The sequence below is a fragment of the Buceros rhinoceros genome, unplaced genomic scaffold (assembly GCF_000710305.1).
Source record: "Buceros rhinoceros silvestris isolate BGI_N320 unplaced genomic scaffold, ASM71030v1 scaffold46442, whole genome shotgun sequence".
Lineage (NCBI taxonomy): Eukaryota > Metazoa > Chordata > Aves > Bucerotiformes > Bucerotidae > Buceros > Buceros rhinoceros.
The window spans coordinates 3,970-5,594 of record NW_010399194.1 but is presented as its reverse complement, the minus strand read 5'-3'; the positions used below and the strand labels follow the sequence as shown (position 1 = coordinate 5,594).

The 1,625-nt window shown below is 57.4% G+C and overlaps 1 protein-coding gene across 1 annotated transcript in view; it reads right to left on the bottom strand.

Moving 5' to 3' along the window:
* The window catches only part of NHS (Nance-Horan syndrome (congenital cataracts and dental anomalies)), an 8,907-nt gene that overhangs the window by 3,362 nt on the left and 3,920 nt on the right, over positions 1 to 1,625 (bottom strand). Inside the window, exon 4 of the mRNA XM_010131354.1 lies at positions 2 to 1,625. Coding sequence (XP_010129656.1) covers positions 2 to 1,625 — 1,624 coding nt within the window. The remainder of the gene's footprint in view (position 1) is intronic.

Genomic DNA, 1,625 nt, shown 5'->3' with positions numbered 1-1,625 from the left:
CAGCTTCTCGGGGGAGGCCAGTTTAAACTCGTTATCGACCGAAGGGAGGGATGGGGTGGTGGCTCGTGACCCGGACTGGGACGTCTGAGATTCGGAGCTCTCTGGTGACTTGATGCACTCTATGACTGTAGTACCCGTAGCAGTGCTCGAATTGGACAAGGACCTGTAAGGATCGCTGGATTTCAAGTCGTTCAGAAGCCAGAGGTCTGCATAGTGAGGTTGTTCAGCACCTTCATCTTTAAAGGAGGGGATATCTGTGGTCTCGAACGGAGTGTCCTTTAACCCGCCGTCGCCCTCGTTCGCCCAGGGGAGCTCCTGCTTGGCTGGCAGGTTGGGGCCTTCCACTCGGGAAGGTGTGTTTGAAAACTCAAGGGGCAGCTTCATCTCCCTGGTGGTGTGAGAGACGTGCTGCCCACCGCCGATCTTTGGTTCTTTCTTGTCAGGAAGGTCGATGCTGCCCTCTGATTTCCTCAAAGATGAGCTGCGTTTGGGGGGGGCTGGCTTTGCCTTTGGTTTCTTCAGTGAGATGCTCTGCCGCCCCTGCCTCCTGTGGCTCACGCACTCCTGCCAGGCACAGTCGCCCAGGCTGGAGGTCACGCTCCCGGGCTGGCCGCTCTCAGAGCCTGGGGCTGCATAGTTGCAAATATAGCTTTTATTACCCTTGAGACCGCAGTCAAAGTGCATGGAGGTATAGTATCCTTCGGTATCCACAGAAAAGTGTGAGCTAGTGTCTGCCTTGTCAGAGGGGGTCTTTTCGAGGAAGCTGTCGTAGGTGGCCATGCTGGTGAAGCTGGGGCATCCCAGACTGTCAGCCTTTGGGCGCTCAGGGCTGAAGTCCTGACGACAGGAGGCGTCGTGGTGATGGTGCAGGTAGTTCCACTCACTGTCACTTGTGTTGCTGTTGTTGGGGTCATCCAGTAAATCCGCTACAGTGGAGGTGAAGGAACTTGCCCTGTGGCCCCTGACCTTGTCCACGTGGTCACAAAACTGCTCCGTGATGAAGATGCTAGAGTCCTCGTTGGCATTGGGAGCAGTGTTGAGTGACAGCTCAGAGTCACAGTGTGAAGAGCCCGTCAGTGGAGGAGAGGCAGCAGGAGGAATGGTTTCAGATGTCTGGGAGGGACATGTGGAGCTGCTCCCGCTCCAGTTGCCGCTGGAGGACTGGTGGTCATCTTTCTGGTCCATGTGGCTGCTGAGGAGGACTCCTGCTGTGGAGATAGAGTGAATGGGGCTCCCAAAGGTGTCCGAGTTGGATGAAATATCACAGCTGCCTGAATCGGCCATCCTCGACAGTCGTGATCTCCCCCTCTCACTGATGCTGTGTTCAGGGCTGTGCAGGTGCTGAGGACAAGTTAGACCAATGGGCTGGTGCTCTTGTGAACCCTGCTTGCTCAAGGCCTCCTTCCCCTTTTTCGGGATCCTGTCCTGGCTAGCTAGCAAGTGCTCCGCTTCGTACCCCCTGCTCTTGGCAGTGGCATCCGGATGGTCCTCAGTGGCCCGGGCGCCCTCACGAGGAAGGCTCCGCGAGCGGATGCGGTTGCTTACAGCGGCAGCAAAGACAGCATCCCCATTGTCTGCCAGCACCAAGATGTTGCCCGCTGAGTGGGAGGGGGGGGGGGCGACGC